Raw genomic sequence first — 17,070 nt, forward strand, 5'->3', positions numbered from 1 at the left:
GAGGCTAAAGAACAGATTACAGCGCCACCTGCTGCCTGCTGCTCTGCAGAGAACGAGTCATGAGGGAAGAAATTTAAATGACATTATTTGATGTGATGCTGCAGCTGTGGAATGTCTCCCAGATGTTGGTTTTAAACTTGATGAAGCGGCCGCTCTCTTGTTTGTAAAGTGTGTGTGCATTACAAAATATGAATCCTTTAATCTGTTTTCTTTCTTGATTTTCTGTTCATGACCCAGATGAAAAGGAGAGCTTTCCCTCCTTATACAAAGGTTCCTGTAAAGAAAAAACGAATTATGGATTCGTTTAAATGATCATGACGACCCATATCTGATAGAAGATGTAGGTATATTGTATACAGTTGGTAAAGTTTTAGTGGTTTGCTCACAGCCAGCTCCTCCTCCTCCTCCTCTCTGCCAGCATCCTCCCACTCTTCTTGTTCCTCTGCGGGGTCGTAGCTGTACAGAGGAATCAGCCTATGCCGCAGCTCATCTAATCTGAAGCGGAGCATACAAAAGAAACCAAATGTTGACAGAACATAAAAGATACCAAATTGTTCTGAAAGTGATGCTTAAACCACAGAAAACAACTTACCTGGACCTCCTTCTGATATAAAGAACCTGAAGAGAAGCACAACAACACAAACTTAAAAGATAAATACAGCAGTCATGTGAAATTAAATATACAAAACTATTCTTACCATTGCCATTACACATCCAATCAGTAGGAGTAGGACCAAGATGATGACTGCATAGTAACCAGGAAATCCAGGTTTGGGGTTTGGGGGTGAAATGTGGGGAGTTGTGTGGTTGAAATGCATATCTGTGTGCTTGATCTCCTCCCACATCCAGTACACCCCGCGCTCCTCAGCTCACACCTTTGTGACACATTCAGCGGAGTGTCGTCGCTGTCGGTCCCAACTGAAAGGCCATGGTGGGCTTTCTCAACCCCAGGAAGACTAATAACTATTGCTATAGAGAGTCAAACAGCACACACTTTACTAAGAGGTTTATAATCCAAGAATCAGTATGCAGGACGTAGTGTTTCAAATGACCTGTCTAGGATATTGATGATAGCACAGATAATGCCTTCTATAGCATCCAAACCTTTCCTCAGGAAGAAAAAACAACTATCTTACCGTATGTATCGTGTGTAGAGTGCGCAAACACATTTCTTTCTTGCTGCTTTAACTTCACATGAGAAACACGGTGGTTACATACTTCAACCTGCTCAATGACATTCCTGAGTGAGGAGTGGATGTGATGTAGTCTGTTGGTTTAGTTGGACTGGAGAGATGTATTCATTACTTAATAATTGATATTGATATAATGAGAGATTTTTTTTTTAAACTTTAAAATGTGTCTGGATTGTTTTGCAAATTTAACAAAAGTACAAACTAATTTATCTCTACAATAATCCACACATGTAATGTAATGTTCCCTTTCCTCCAGCAGAGGGGAGGGTTGTGTAGTGTGGGGTGAGGGGGGGAGGGGGGGAGGAAGGGAGGAAGGGGAGGGAGGGAGGGAGGGACAGTGGGAGGAGTAAGGAAACAGATGGGAAGCTTTCCAGGTCTTGGAGCAGGTCTAACTAGCTGTGCATGGCTCCAGTCGGGCATTCACCAACACAAGATGGGTCAACAGGAACACGGTTAACAGAACTCTGGTGGTAAGTTGTCAACAACAACAATAAAGCTCAGAATACTTTTCAAAAAGACTACATTTGTTATTTGGAGCTTATCTAAAGTTGTCAACTGTGAATGTGCTTTTAGTAAATGTGAGATCCTTATTAATGTGAAAAGTGTACTTTCTTATTGAATCATAATGTTTTGACAGAACAGCATTTAAGTCGTGTATCGATCGTGGTGTTATTGAGAACTTCTGTCATGTTTCACTGTCACATAGATATATAGTGGCGCGCAGTGATAGATTTCCTGTTAAGATTTGAAAGCCTGTTAATAATTAGACCAGCGTTAACCCCGCAGGTTCTGTTACACTCAGACATAAACAGCTTACTTGTCCTGCCGTAATTCCTAATTCTGGTTTTCATTCTGTTTTTAATGCCACACAGTTCTGCATTCTGCTGTGTTATGAAGTGAGGACTTGCTGGAAGTGTGACACAGACAGGAGGATTTGAACGACTGCCTAAAATGTGATGGATCCCAACCAAAGGCCAAATGGAACAATTCAGAGACTGGATGCAAACGCCACTGACCTCCCTGTGCGTCTTACTGACGATCTGCCTCCAATGCACGTTTACGAGCGCATTGGACTCTTCCCTGAAGATAATGAAACCAATTCATATGGGACCGGGACTGGGATCATATCCTCAACTGAATCCCAAACCAAACCCCCCGGCCATCTGTGGAATCATGGGGGAGGAGGTCCGGGGAATACAGGACCCCAAAACTCAAATGGACCTCCTCCACTAATCCGTCGCCCTGCCCCTATACTCAGAACCAGACTTCCCAGTGCGTGTTTGCCAGGTAGACAAGGCCATGCACCCCCCCCTGTTCCCTCCAGGACACAAATATCCCTCGGCAACTGCAAAAAGCAGATATCCTGTGACCTCAGTGACCCCCTTCACAAACTGAATCGTTCCCGTACAGAAATAGACGATCATGTGAGTATCTCCAGTAGTTTCTCCCTCAGCGAAGACAAAAAGCTCCTTTGTGATTGAATCAAATGACCCGAATTAACAGAAAAGGCCTAAGAGTGCAATCTGTCTTCTTTTTCTTCACCTCAGGACCCATGGACCATCCCACTCATAGACACGCCACAAGGCAGCACCAAGAGGCTGACGTCTTTTTGTGCTGCAACTTCCAAGTGAGAGAGTGAATGCAAATACGTTCCAACATATGTATAGTAGTTATTTTTCTAGTTATATAAAATATTAGATACTGTGAGAAAATATCCACCTTTAAGACACTGTAACTCTCAAAATGACGTATAAATCCAAAACAGTAACACGACTTTAAATGTGGTATGTGCTGTTTCTATAGTAATCACTTTGAGTAGCTCTTTACTGCTGGATCACATGTTATTTTGCTTAAAAGTAATCTTCTGATGAGGATGTTTTACAAAATGTTTCCTATTATTTGTGTACCTTTTGGTGAGCTGAAATTGATCATGTTCATATGAAGTTTAAATACAGAACATATCTGTCATCATACTTCCATTTTCACTCTGGGAACCTGTTCTTCTATTTACTGTTTCTGGCAGGCTGATGTCACGGTACAGGCATGCAGACAGCCTTCATAACTCTGGTGTGGTATGGAGTCGTTTGTCACGAATCCACCCGGCCCTGCTGCAGCAGGTGGAGGTGAATGTCAGTGTGGCCACTGAGTGGGGCCATCACCAGCTCCCCTTCCCCACCACAGGTAAGGTTAACCAACACGGTACCACAGGCAATTATAATACTGATCATCAGAAATTAAATTCAGAAGGTTGTCTTTCATTTGATGATGTCACACCTAAAAATAACAATGATCAGAACTAGAGACCATCTTGCGATGGGATCACACCAAGATTTCAACCTTCATTTTGATCATAAACACTGAAACTGTAAGTTTCATGACTGCATCTTGCACGGTTGTGACACTATCACGAAGACAAAATATGCACACAGACAGACATTTAAACCTGGCAAAGTACTCAAAAAAACCAATTCTGTGGTCGTTCCTTTTCCATTTTGCCATGAAGTCACACACACAGACTCACAAGATGAAAACAATACCAGCGTCACTGTTGTGGAGGGTAATTCTAAGGTGTACAGTAAACGTAGTAATACTGTTGTTAATTTAGTTTTTACATCTATGTTTGCAGTGGTGGAAGAAGTACTCAGATCCTTTCCTTAAGTAAAAGTATCAACGCCACGATGTAAAAACATGTATTTTTTCTGGAAAAATGTACTTAAAGTGTCAAAAGTAAAACTACCAATTACGGAAAATGGCCATTAAATTCCAGAGCTCCGCGGGTATTTTTTTTACAAACAATAATAATAGTTTAAGGAAATATTCGGGACTTCAGGGGCTGCCCTGTAAACTTTGTTTTGCTGGACTTGACAGTTGTAGCATTCTTATTAGTAAATGTAAATCCTATCAGAGCGTTGCACAAATCCGACCTGAGCAGGTCTAATCAGCCACAAAACTAAAAGCATCTGTGAGGATCTAATCTACAATAATGCATCATATGTTTTAAGTTGATCATAAGGTTTGAATGTAAGATAAAAGTAACTTTAATTTGCAGATAAACAGCGGTAGTAAAGTAAAAGTGCAAAGGAGCAGAAAAGCACCACTGCAGTCTTGTAAGCACTTCCTCACTCACTCCAGAAGCATGTGGACTCTGAACTCTAATCTTTTATCCAGTGAACAGGACAGTGACGAGTCTGATTGATGAAATCTTCCAGCTGCTCGACCTCACTCCCAACCCGAGTGGGCGTCATTATTTAAAACTGTGCGACTCTGATGAGTACCTCCAAAAGTAAGTCGCTCATCCAGAAAGTATTGTTTCCGTTCAAACATGCTGTTTACACATACATAACATACATTCTTTTATTTGATGATCTCTCCTCAGTGAAGAACTGCTGGGCATGCACGAGACTATTCAGATCTCCTGCAGGTTAAAACTAGTCGTCCCCCTCCGACTGCTCCACGTGAACGACCTCAAACACCGACTGTGCAGGGATGTAAGTCAGTTCAAACTCCTTCTCTGTTCCAGCCTGCGGTGTAGATTATTCACCAAGAAGGGGTGGCCGATCTTCAGTCTTGAAATGCTGCTCTCACAAACAACCTGTGCCTGGCCCCTCGCCAGCTTGTAGTTCTCGTCAGGGCTATTGTGGCTGTAAAAACCTCCACCCTCAGTTCTTATCTTTGTTCTGTTTACACATCACGTCATGGCTGCTGGCATTTAGCAGCAAGAATGAAATAGAATAAAGGTGAACGTGATGTAACCATAGATTAATAGTCATAAAATCAAATGTTCATTTAAGGAGTCAACATGCTTTATAAGGTTTCAAAAACACTACACAATACATTGCCACAATCCTACACAGCAATTTCAATCTGTTTTTTCTCTGAGGGGGAGGACGACAGAACACCGTGTCAACTGTACCAGCTCCTGCGTCCGGTTTGTGTCTTCAATACCTGCAAGTAAGATGCCTCCCACATCAGCTTTGTGAAATGGAAAAACTGTTCAGTGGGTCATGTGTCAACCAGCGTCTGTTTGTAGACGACATAAGGACAGGTAGCTTTGCTTTATGGTCCCCTACCGCCATGACATCTGTGTGTCCTCCTGTCTCAGGTTGAGCCTGCAGGGTGTGCTCAGTAGCTACAACAGAGAGGTGACAGAGCTGATGAGAAGTAAGGTCAGTAAAGAGAGGATAACCAGTAGAACATTATTTATGTCTCCCACATATTGCACAAATGCAACAGTATTTGATTATGTGTGCTGTGGGGTTCACCACCTCAGGATAATTCAGATGTGTCAGTAGGAGTGATGTATCTGAAGTTGACTTTTTCATTTCGTTGTGTCTGCAGTCTGGGATGAACGTTAATGTGCTCGTGTGCCGTGTTCGGTCCATCAGCAATCTTCTGTGTGGGCTCTCATGTGAGGAGCTGGAGGACGCTATTGGCAGTCTCAACAGAATCAATCCCATACCTCTGGTAGGATGTCACATACAATTGTTCAACTTTTCTACTGTCAGTATAATCGTACAGTGCAACACTTTGCTTTTTTTTCTTGTGTGATCACTTTTGAATTCTGCTGTAAGATTGCTTTTATCACAAGACAAACAGCAACACTTCCTCGTGTTTTTTTACAGAGTCATGATGAGATGTCTCAGTGTGAAACCGGTTAGTAGCTGTTACTCAACTGTGATACCAGTGGGTGTGTTTAAGATTATTTATAGTTCTTTTTTATTCAAAAACTCAACCGGGTAACCTATAAGCAGTCTGGTGTTTAAATAGATTCTGAAGGACAATACAGCACAACACAATTATAATAACATAAAATATGTCTTCATAGGACAAGTTGAAGTTTTTGACAAATACTGTACATTTAAAAATACACAAAAATGTATATATATCTGCTTTTAACTACATTATAGGGTGTTGTACACCATTTATTAGATGCTTTTTTCCTGCTTATGAATGCTAAATAGGGGGACTTAAAGTAAAGTGTTACTGGTTTGGTATATTAACATTCTAAACAGATGTTTATTCTCTATATTCCAGCCATGATCATGCTCCACAGGGCGCTGCTGAAAGTGCTTCAGATCTTTTTTGACAACTTCCAGTCAGACTTCAGAGGTCAGGAAGTAACCAGCAACCTGCAAATATTAGACGTTGAGCGCAACACTGAAATCCTCCAATTCAACATTTCTGCACTCTACCAACTGCAACCCACCTGGCTGATCAAGTATGTGTGCATTTATAGTCACACGCACACACACACACACACACACACATAATGATACACAAATATGTGCACACACACACATCTTGACCAGAACCCTGATAAGGACAAAAGGTTTTATTGCTTTCTTTTTCCACTCCCTTGTTTTTAGTTATGAATGCTTCTCTGTTTCCTGTGAGTTGACGTACGGAGGAACAAAGTTCTGTGAAACAGGCATTTCTGAAAATATCAGCACCGCCTTGTCATCCGGAAACAAGATCCAGTGTAACCGTGTGTAAGGACAAGATCCTGTAGAGAACTGTAAATGATATCACATTCAACTTCCTCTTCACTATTCCCAGAAGAATCGCACTGTCATTGATGAAGAAGTGAAGCTAGTTTCAGCGTCTTTAAGACAGTTTGTTGTCCTCTTTTGTACTGATGCCATCATAAGTGTGTGTATGAGAAATAATCAGTTCTTTTTGATACATGTGAGCAATAGTAGAAAATGATAAGAGTCAACAAAAAAAGTGTATACAAACATTTAACATAAATAGATGGCTGAGGAAAAAAGGCACATGTTCATGTCTGTTTTTATGATTCTAGGATGGTGTTTCCTGTTCTAGTTAATAAGCTGCCATACGAGTGCATGCTGACATTTCGCCTCAAGGCCTCCAAGCGAGGCAAGAGTCCCGAGCTTTTAGGCTGGGCTGTACTACCTCTTTACAGCGACAGGTAGGTTGTCCACACCGTTTACACCATCTTGTCAAGATTCTGTACGGTATAATTAGTGACGTAGTGTGTGTGTGTGTGTGTGTGTGTGTCTAGGACTCTGGTAAAGGGGACCGTTCTGCTCAGTTTGTCCACACTGAGCGAGCTGCCCGTTCCTCCCTCCCCTGCCCTGTTCGACGGCCACAGGAAAGCCATCGGAGTCATTCTGCAGGTCAGTAACACTGGGCAACTCTGCCGCCTGCTGACAAAAAGACAAACAACATCCCATTACCTGCTCAAACATTCGTCCTCTCATCTTTCCCCAGCTGGAGTTTCTAGATCAGTTCGAGCGGAAGTATCAGAGGCCCATCGCCCTCCCCGGTTCGGTCATATTCACTGAGCCTTGTGAGGAACTGCAGAGGAAAATGTTGGAAGCCTCTAAGAAGCACTGTCTCTGCTTGTGAGTAGAAGAAAGCGCCACACATGTTAAGAACTACTGTATGTATATGTGCTGTGTTCAAAGTTTAATATTTTTGGACATACATCATCTTTTCATTTCGAAAGGGAGATTTTCTAATCCTTTGTTCTCAAGTTCAAGACTATTTTTAACCCCGAGGGGCAATTGGTTCTGCTGCAGTAGCAATAATAAAACAAACAACAACAACAACATGGAGCAAGACACACAAAGATAAAAACCATACATGCCTGACTACACATCTCTCGCTGTTTGTATCCGTTAACTCACTCCTGAGATGTTCTCTCCTTCCCCAGTTTAACAGAAAATGAGAAGGCTTTCCTCTGGAGTAAGCGTCACAGCAGTGACAAAGGAAGTACTTTTCTCCACTTGCTGCTGGGTGGAGTCCCCCAGTGGTGTCCTGAAGACCTGACAGAAATCTACACTGTTGTGGAGAACTGGATCATCCATCTACCTGAGGAGGCCCTCTTCCTGCTCAGTCACAGGTAGGTTCCTCCTGGTTCCCATACAGACACATGGACACCGTCAGTGTGCAAAGCTGCAAGGACCAAGAGAAAACATGCAGCTGTTGTGTGTCTGGTAATGTGTTGTCATTTACAACCATCCCATTGGTTGCAAGGAGGTGATGCGAAGAAATGATCTGACGGTTTTCCACGCATCATGCCGTCTCTTTTGTCCATTCTAGCAGGACAAGTGTGTCAGTTCAGTTCGACCGCCCATTCAAACACAAATACACACAATAAATACGGGAAGAAAGAAGAAACGATGATTAGTTTTACAGGCAGGTAGCACGTCGATACAGGACGTCCCGAAGGCAGCAGAATGTGACCAGGTAGGATCGATATGCTCATTGATTTCCACAAAAGAACAGTTTCCCTCTGGCTGTTTCTGTCCTTCACTGACAGGCCGTGGAACCAAACAATTAAAAAATGCTTGCCTAATACAGCGCTCTCTGCCCTGCATGTTGGTTTGTTTGTTTTTTTACAAATACATACAACAATACGACAATTTCTCACGATGTACTGTAAGATGCTCTCTCTGATGTTATCTTTTAGTAATTCATTCTTTGAAGGTGGTTTTGTAGGGGCAGTAAACAAGGAGACAAATAACCCAAAATTACATCTTTTATCACAACCATGATACAAGCTTGTTTGGCGACTGAATATATCTGTTTTCATTATAACAGCTTTCATGATCAGACTGTGAGGAGGACTGCAGTTCATTACTTTGAACAGATTCCAGATGAAGAGCTAGAGGTGTTTCTACCACAGTTGGTCCAGGTAAGCACACTAACTATTACTACACACGCCCAGTGACAAAACGGGATTAACACTTTGCACACTTCTCATTCTTCTCCTCGTCAGCCTTACTGTGTCTGTGACCAAACCGATATTTAATCGGTTTAAGCCGTCTGATTTTAACTATGAGGATAGGTGGCACACTCTGTAGATCCCTCATTGGTGTAAATATACAGTAGTTGCATCAGACATCTTGTCCTGCAGGCTCTGAAGAGCGAGTGGGAGTTGGATGGACCTCTGGTGATGCTGCTGTTGGAGAGATCACTGAAGAACATACGGATTGCCCATCAACTCTACTGGTGAGCAGCAGAGTCGGACATCAAACTGTGGGAATGTAGTGTTGTTAATGCTCTGTGTTTCACTGCAGTGTTTACAGTCAAATTATGTCATTTATTATTTATTTAAAATGCTGACAGGCTGCTGGAGGATGCCCACACTGACCACTACTACCAGAGTTGGTTCAGTAAGGTCCAGGCTGCCCTGCGGCACTGTTGTGGCCGAGCACTGAGGCAGGAGCTGGAGCACGAAACCCGCCTGGTGTCTGTGCTCGTACAGGTGGCTGAGAAGGTCCACACCGCTAAAGAGGCTCACCGTAAGGTTTGTAAACAGATCTCTCATCTACAAATGTATACTCATAATCCTCCATTGTTATAACCAACTATGCATCTTAGCTCTTTCATTTTATGTGTTTTTCTGCAGAATGTTTTGAACAAAGAAAAATTAAAGATTGATGACTTCTTCAGAGATGGGATCAGTTGTTGTCTGCCACTGGATCCTGCACTCCGTGTAAAGGCATTGGACCTGGATGTAATAATAACTTTTTTATATATAGAACATTACCCAACACATTTCATTACCTTCATCTAATATTCAAGTTATTTTGTATAACCCAAAATCCCAAATTTGCCTCAGAGGGCTTTACAATCTGTACAGCATACAGTTTAATATGCACACAGTGATTTTGGATTTTGGAGCGTTTACTCCTCTGATGTGTGACTTGCAGGCCTGTAAGTTTTACAACTCCAACGCTGCTCCTCTTGGGATCTCATTCATCTGCTCTGACCCTCTGGCCAAAAACATCAGTGTCATCTGCAAGGTTGGTAATAATATGTTGCTTTATTGATCCACACTGGGCCTCATGCAAGAACATTTCAATGTTCTTCTTCTAAATTTGTCTTACTTTTGTCTTTGAGGTTTGCTGCAGCGAGTTTTCCAAGTCAGCATAATAAATGCCCCTAAAATTGCCGTAACGGTTCTGCTGTGTTTATGGTGCAGGTTTTATTCACAAAAATGTTTCCAAAGAGTAAAGAGAAGATGTTCAGCCTGCAGAGACTCTAATCCTGCTTTCAGAAATCAGCATAGGAAAATATTTAGCAGTGTCAGCAGTCTCATTAAAGGGGTACTTTGTTGTTTTTACATTACTCTGTTGAATGTGTTGTTCAGACAGGAGATGACCTGCGTCAGGACATGTTGATGCTTCAGATAGTCGGTGTGATGAACGGCGTTTGGCTACAGGAGGGGCTGGACCTGCAAATGATCACCTACAGGTGTCTTTCTACGGGCAGAACTCAGGGTCAGTGGACTTGTTTGTGTTTTTTAATGTACATTAAAAATGTCCTTGCCTTACAAGCCAACTCTGAGGCTGTGCATTCATTCTATTCCCATATATTCTGTGTGGCTTGTCAGGCCTGGTGGAAGTGGTTCCAGATGCAGTGACTCTAGGGCAGATTCAGCAGGAGTGGGGTCTGGGTGGCACCCTTCGAGAAGACACACTGGAGAAATGGTTCCACATGTGGAACAAAACTAAGGAGGACTATGAGAAGGTTAGGACCACTAGAAAATCGTTGAAAACGTACCCTTTATGCTGGACCGTACACTTGAACATTCACTGTTGCATTGTGTAACACTCTCCTACTGTGAATGTGCAGGCTGTAATGAACTTCATCCACTCGTGTGCAGGGTGGTGTGTGGCCACCTTCATCCTGGGGATCTGTGACCGCCACAATGACAACATCATGTTGAAGCACAGTGGACACATGTTTCATATCGACTTTGGCAAGATCATGGGCAACGCACAGAAGTTCGGAAGCTTTAAAAGGCAAGTGAATAAAAAGTCGAGCGCTACTTTAAAAAAGTGAAAAGAGTGGCATTTAGGAGATACAGAAAAGTATAAAGTCAAGAACCTTCCCCTGCTCTGTTCCTCCAATGATAGGGACCGATCACCATTCATCTTTACCTCTGAGATGCAGCACTTCATCACAGAAGGGGGGCAGAAGCCTCAGCGCTTGCATCGCTTTGTGGAGCTCTGCTGTGAAGCTTACAACATGATCAGGAAGCGCTCTGCACTGATACTCAGCTTGTTGGAGCTGGTAAGGCCTTTACTGAATAGCATCATCACGGTAATAACCTCCTAGCTATATCCGAGAATAGATAATATAACATAAGCACCCTTTCATTCGCGTGGTTTCCAGATGCTACATGCACGAATGCCAGAACTGAAGCACTCTAATGACCTGCAGTATGTCCAGAACAACCTCAGACCTCATGACACAGACCTGGAGGCCACTTCCTACTTTACAAAGTAATTTAATGCACACACAAACACACTCTCTTACTAAACAAAATCTTCAAAATATCCCCTATTTTATTTCTGCCGCTGTATTAATCTGATTCTTATAGTAACGGTTTGTGTCCCTCCTGCTGCAGGAAGATCAAGGAGAGCATGGGCTGTGTGGCAGTCAAGTTTAACTTCCTGACACACAGCATGGCTCAAGGGAAGAAACAAGATCCACCAAGGCGGGTCAGCATCCCCGGTCCCAGCACCAACATCCAAGAAGCTGTCATCCAGGGATACACGAGCAGGGGAAAATATGTGGTGAGGCGTGAGAGTGAAGAGTGTTACTGATGTTTGTCGGCATTTCACTGCTCATTGATCAGATGAAGTCTTCTGGTGTCAGATTTAGCCGTTCTGGACTGAGGATGGAGCACCTTAAGTCAACAAGACATTTGCCCTGTTTCTCAGATTCACAAGTATCATGCACTCAGGTGTTTATGTAAAGCTAGCGTAAATAAAGGGTTTCCCAGTTGATCAGTGAACGTTTAGAATGAGCACGTGGGAGCTCTTACTTTCCACTGTTTTGTTAGCACAGTGTAAATCCACAAATTTCACATTGTTTTTGATTTGGACTCCAGCTAATGCATTACAGAAATCAAACATTAAACAGAGAAAATATTTAACAGTAACACTATGGTAAAGAAGGTGATTGGTTAGGATTGACTTCTATTATAGAAAGCACTGTAAAAGTCCAAACACACATTTTTAAACTTGTGTGCATCTGACGTTCTTAACTCAAGATAGACGGACCACTAAAACTCTCAATAGGGGGGGATGCTTTACAGATCCTTGAGGGTCAACTTTCCCTTGAGCTGCCTTCTTGCAAGAGGTTTTAAGAGTGCGGGCCAGTTACCAAAGCAGCTTCCACCTGCATGGGAGCTTCAAAGTGGATCCTGTGTTATCAGCAGCCTCTCTTCATATATTCACCCTACAACCTAATTAATTAGTTCTGTTTGATTTGCAGATCTATGACCTCAGAGTAACCATTCATGATGGTTTTCTGAACAGGGAGAAGACATTTGGGCAGTTTGAGCTGATCCATAAGCAGCTGCAAAAACACTTCATTGAAACCAAGCTGCCTCAGTGAGTGGGAAAAAAACAAAATATACGCATACAACACACATCATGTGGCTATTTTTATTTAGAAACGCTGCTTATTGTTCTTCCACAATAACAACATAATTTGATGCTCGTCTCCAAATAGGTTTCCTAGGTGGTTTAAGATGTCATTCACCCCGGGCAGGAAGATGTTTCTGCTAAACACATACCTGAATCAGCTTTTTGAAGGACCATGCAAGGGAGTAAGTTCCTCTTGTCACTTGTTGATTTCTCTCAGTGATCTCTTGGTTTGCCTAGCCTCTAAACCCGCAAACCTGCCTCGCTCTGTCACTTGCAGAATGAATATGTGTGCAGCTTGTTCCTGGACGGCCCCAACACAGTCCCAGAAAGTGTGGTGGCAGGTAATACCTTGCTCTTAAGTTAAATAACCAGTGGCCGTCATGCTAAAGGCAATATTTACCGTACAATGTGATATACTGTACAGTATAAGATATATTATGCTGGGATTTACTGACATTGATGCGGTGATCTATTGCAGGAGCCCATCCTCAGATCCAGCTCAACATTTCTTACTCTGACTGTAAGCTCTCGGTCTTGGTAAAACACCTAAAGAACATTGTGAGTTTCCTTCACTCTTATCATTGCATTGTTTGTAGCATTCAACAAGAGGAAAGCAAACATAGTAAATGTGTTCTCCCTTATAAATACGTTATAGTGTGTGATTAAGTACAGGCTATCCCTTCTGGCCCTTTTTCTCTTTTAAACAGAAGCAGGCAAACGGCGCCAACCCCGACGCCTACGTGGTCACGCATCTTAGACCGGACCCTCATCAGCTCTCCAAGAAGAAGACGAAGGTGGTCCGAAATAATGACAACCCCACCTTCAATGAGCTGGTACAACTTCCATCCTTCCCACCCTCTCTTCATGATTTAACACAGTCACAGCATCCTTTGGTTTCCCATTAGATTAATGGTGAAAGTAATGCTTTCATGGATTTTGTTAAAGGGCCAGTCCATGTAGCGTTCACATTAGTTTGCACATACAGTAAGTTCCAAACTTAAGTATTTAGTAAATTGAATAAAAAAACGTTCTTTCTAACTTTCCTTTGGAAAAAAAAAAAGCCACAGTAATTTACAATAGTGCGGTAATAAAATTAAACATTTAGGTTGTTTTAGAATAAATACTTTCTCAGCTTCTATGCAGGACAGTACATACTGACAATGTCAAGTCATTTGTGTTTTTAAAGCCCCAAATTACAAGTTTGCCTCAAAGAGATTTACAGCAAACCCTCCATCAGACCCTCGATTCAGAGAAGGAAAAACTCCCCACAGGAAGAGCAACAGAGCAGGGACTCCCACAATGGCCTCACATAATTTAAACATAATTCACATTTCTAAATGCTCTTTTATTATGAGAATGTGTATTTTTCCCAAATTTGTTTTGTATATCCGGTCCTTGTTGAGATGAAATGCTGTCAGTCAAAGTTTCAAAAGAGAAAATCACACAAAGTTGGAGTGAATGTTTAATGTGTGCTCTGCCTGTGGCGCTGCTCCCCGCTGTGAGTCTGATCGTTGAGTGTTAAACCCTGCAGACTCTGAACAGAAGCTTCCCGCATACTTAACAGCCTCTTAACAATCGTTTAATGTTGCACAGAGAAGCCTTCGCAAAGCCAAAACGAAGGAAACGGAAAAAAAATTTGACAGAAATTTCAGATAAAAGCCAAACTGCACAGCAGAAAAATTCTGAACATTAAGCTGTTTTGATAGCTAAAATATCTGCCTCTTATTCACAGTTGGAGTACAATTCCGTCCCACTGCTGTATGGGATGGTGCTGGAAGTGACAGTGAAGAGCAAGAATACTTTTGTGGCTGCAACCAACATCAGACTGGAGGAAGTGTTGCTTGACAAGGAGACGTGGTTTCTCCTCGGGAACTGTGCAATCTGACCTCAGAGAGCTGCACCGTAGGTCTGCTGCCAGCAGGGGGTGCAGCCACACCGAGGGACACAATCAATCCAAAGATTTCTCTCCCAATGACTGAGAAAAATTCACCTGAGCAGAGGAAGTGTGCACTCTAATTTATATTTATTCATCAGACGCAACTTAACCTCACTCCGGAGCTAAATATGCCGGCATTGGATGGTGTATTTAGATGACGTTACAAGACTGAGTAAAAAAACTCAGGGAAGTAGACTGTTTACTGTATGAAGCATCATTTACCATGTGTGTTTATTTTTAAAATGTCAATCAAATGAAGGAGTTTTGCTAATTAGTCCCATTTTTAGATGTGAACTTGGTGATAGATGAAGGAAAGAAATCGTATTATCGTATTTGCACTCCTGTTTGAACTTCTAAACAGTCCTTGGAAGTGTGTGTGTGGTCGGGACTGTCGATGTGAGAGATTAAAGAGGAGGCGATGCAGTGCAGTTAGGGGCTGCCTGTCTGATACCTGCTCAGACTGAGTGTGTTCGTCCCTTTGGGCTGTGTCAACTGGATGTCCTTGACCAGTGGAATTGGAGGCGGGAGGCAGGACAGCGAGGGAGAGGGGTGAGGAGAGTGTGTGAGCAGGATGACAACTCTGCCTCTCCAGCCTGAGGGGCTGAGGTAACACTCTCCCCATCACTCCATCCTTTTGTCTTATCCATCAGTGGCATTCACACACAGCTATGCACATGCATGTGCAAACAGGAAAAGGCAGACACTCGCATGCCCACACAAATACTCCGGTATAAAAAACATACACACACACTTTCTAGGCTAAGGCAGGTCTTCGTGTTATCTTAACGCCATCTTACTCCTGACAGGCCTGCTGACCCGTACTCTCCTCCGCCTCATTCATAGGATTTAGTGATGAACGAGGATAGAAGTAGTCTCCCAGCACTGGATTTGGTTCAATAATGTATACTCTGTGAATGCTATTTATATTATTCCCTGCTGGGTCTCTCACGAGGAGGTAGGCTTGGAAGAAAATGCTGGCTGCTACTCTTTCATAGTAGTGCTCATGGACTATTAATGTATCCTGGCATCAGTTTCAGACCTAATAGAAGAATTACATCTATTGTTTTGGAATAGATGATAAATCCAGAAACAACACTGTCTCGTGGTTTCTCTTATGTGTGATCAACTCTGCCACAATAATTGCACTTGCATCAATTATTCATTTGATGATGAGAATCTAATATCCGACTCCAGGGATTTCTCCACTACTTGAGTGATGCCAGCAGAGAGTTATTCTTCCTGCTGGTCTTTTTCCTCCGCAGTGGAGAAAAAAAGCACGTCTATTTTCTGACAATAAATCTGGTATTTATATCTGAGGAAATGGTGCTTTTGATTTATTTATATATTTTTGTTGATGTTGTTGCTGCATCAGCCACGCTTCTCTATGTGCATGTGCGTGCGTGTGTGAGAGAGAGAGAGAGAGAGAGTCTGATATATTCAATTCAATTTATTTTTGTGTAGCCCAAAATCACAAATTTGCCTCAGAGGGCTTTACAATCTGTACACATACGACGTCCCGGGACCCTCACATCGGAACAGGAAAAACTCCCCCAAAAAAAAAACCTTTAACGGGGAGAAAAGAGGGAGAGACCTTAGGGAGAGCAACAGAGGAGGGATCCCTCTCCCAGGATGGACAGAAGTGCAATAGATGTCATGTGTACAGAATGAACAACATAACAGAGTTACAACACATTCAATGCATCTGACAGAATCACGGCAGGAGGCAAGACCAGGGTCCAGGTATCACCAGGATCCAAACCTGCGAGACGAGAAAGCACAGAGACTCCGGTGAAGAAGCAAAGTCAGTAATGTGCATTAATGTAATATAATTAATAATGTTAATAATAAAAAATGATAGCAGCAGAAGGTGTCAGCAGGACCATGGCGGGAGGAAGGACCAGGGTCCAGATATAACCACGATCCATGGAACCTGTGAGGAGAGAAAGCACAAAGACTGCGGGGAAGAAGCAAAGTTAGTAATGAGCATTAATGTCACATGAATTCATACAGAAGGAGATGAAGAAGAGGAGAGAGGAGCTCAGTGTATCCTCGGAAGTCCCCTGGCAGTCTAGGCCTATAGCAGCATATCTAGGGGCTGGACTAAGGCAAACCTGATCCAGCCCTAACTTTAAGCACGATCAAAGAGGAAAGTATAAAGCCTACTCTCAAATGTGCTGAGTGTGTCTGCCCCCCGGACTGAAACTGGAAGCTGGTTCCACAGAAGAGGAGCTTGATAACTGAAGGCTCTGGCTCCCATCCTACTTTTGAAGACTCTAGGAACCACAAGTAACCCTGAATTCAAGGAGCGCAGCTCTCTAGTAGGATAATATGGTCACTATAAGCTCCTTAAGATATGTTGGTGCCTGACCAATTAGAGCTTTGTAGGTGAGGAGAAGGATTTTAAATTATATTCTAGATTTTACAGGGAGCCAGTGCAGAGAAGCTAATACAGGAGTAAGATGATCTCTTTTTTTGTTAGTACACGGGCTGCAGCATTCTGGATCAACTGGAGAGATTTAAGAGACTTATT

At 42.6% G+C, this 17,070-nt stretch overlaps 1 protein-coding gene across 1 annotated transcript; it reads left to right on the plus strand.

Moving 5' to 3' along the window:
• The first annotated feature begins 2,149 nt into the window (after nt 1-2,149).
• pik3c2g (phosphatidylinositol-4-phosphate 3-kinase catalytic subunit type 2 gamma) lies at nt 2,150-14,489 on the plus strand. The gene is made up of 32 exons (XM_076089947.1): nt 2,150-2,617; nt 2,741-2,820; nt 3,217-3,374; nt 4,362-4,476; nt 4,570-4,681; nt 5,074-5,144; nt 5,296-5,359; nt 5,532-5,657; nt 5,816-5,846; nt 6,228-6,411; nt 6,560-6,682; nt 6,994-7,122; nt 7,216-7,330; nt 7,425-7,558; nt 7,870-8,058; nt 8,760-8,853; nt 9,076-9,170; nt 9,288-9,468; nt 9,571-9,678; nt 9,875-9,967; nt 10,315-10,444; nt 10,558-10,694; nt 10,800-10,969; nt 11,084-11,240; nt 11,343-11,452; nt 11,578-11,746; nt 12,450-12,568; nt 12,690-12,786; nt 12,882-12,945; nt 13,083-13,162; nt 13,312-13,437; nt 14,337-14,489. The coding sequence occupies exons 1-32, from the start codon at nt 2,150-2,152 to the stop codon at nt 14,487-14,489; spliced, it is 4,182 nt and encodes a 1,393-aa protein (XP_075946062.1).
• Nucleotides 14,490-17,070: the final 2,581 nt, after the last annotated feature.

Source organism: Anarhichas minor, unplaced genomic scaffold, assembly GCF_050575085.1.
Source record: "Anarhichas minor isolate MPS153535 unplaced genomic scaffold, ASM5057508v1 ptg000011l, whole genome shotgun sequence".
Lineage (NCBI taxonomy): Eukaryota > Metazoa > Chordata > Actinopteri > Perciformes > Anarhichadidae > Anarhichas > Anarhichas minor.